The sequence below is a fragment of the Penaeus monodon genome, chromosome 34 (assembly GCF_015228065.2).
Source record: "Penaeus monodon isolate SGIC_2016 chromosome 34, NSTDA_Pmon_1, whole genome shotgun sequence".
NCBI classification, from domain to species: domain Eukaryota; kingdom Metazoa; phylum Arthropoda; class Malacostraca; order Decapoda; family Penaeidae; genus Penaeus; species Penaeus monodon.
In genome coordinates this window covers 9,178,896-9,179,195 of record NC_051419.1, presented here as the reverse complement: position 1 = coordinate 9,179,195, position 300 = coordinate 9,178,896, and the positions used below count along the sequence as shown (strand labels likewise).

At 40.7% G+C, this 300-nt stretch overlaps 1 protein-coding gene across 1 annotated transcript in view; it reads right to left on the bottom strand.

The window, feature by feature from the left end:
* The window catches only part of LOC119594807 (basement membrane-specific heparan sulfate proteoglycan core protein-like), a gene marked incomplete at its 5' end in the record, with an annotated part of 219,836 nt that overhangs the window by 9,466 nt on the left and 210,070 nt on the right, over window positions 1–300 (bottom strand). The window contains 1 exon segment of the mRNA XM_037943897.1: window positions 133–297. Within this exon segment, the coding sequence (XP_037799825.1) occupies window positions 133–297 (165 nt within the window).

The window sequence follows — 300 nt, the reverse complement described above, 5'->3', positions numbered from 1 at the left end:
ACAAATTCATACTTTCATCTAGCAATCTAATAATCTCTCTGATAAAAACACTATCAATTCTAATGCCTTTAATATCTTGCACTGTATCGTACTGATAGCAGTACAAACAGCTTTTCTAGCACTAGGACTTACTTCGACCCATTCGTCCTGCAACAATGGTTCACTCTGCAGAGTAGCAGTGCCACTTCCTGTGTTGAAACGGAACTCCAAGCGCTTATTTCGAATAGCTAATGATGCAAAGTCACCTTCTCCACGATACTTCTGTGAGCAGTACATCAACAAACCATCCTCCAAGCTCTG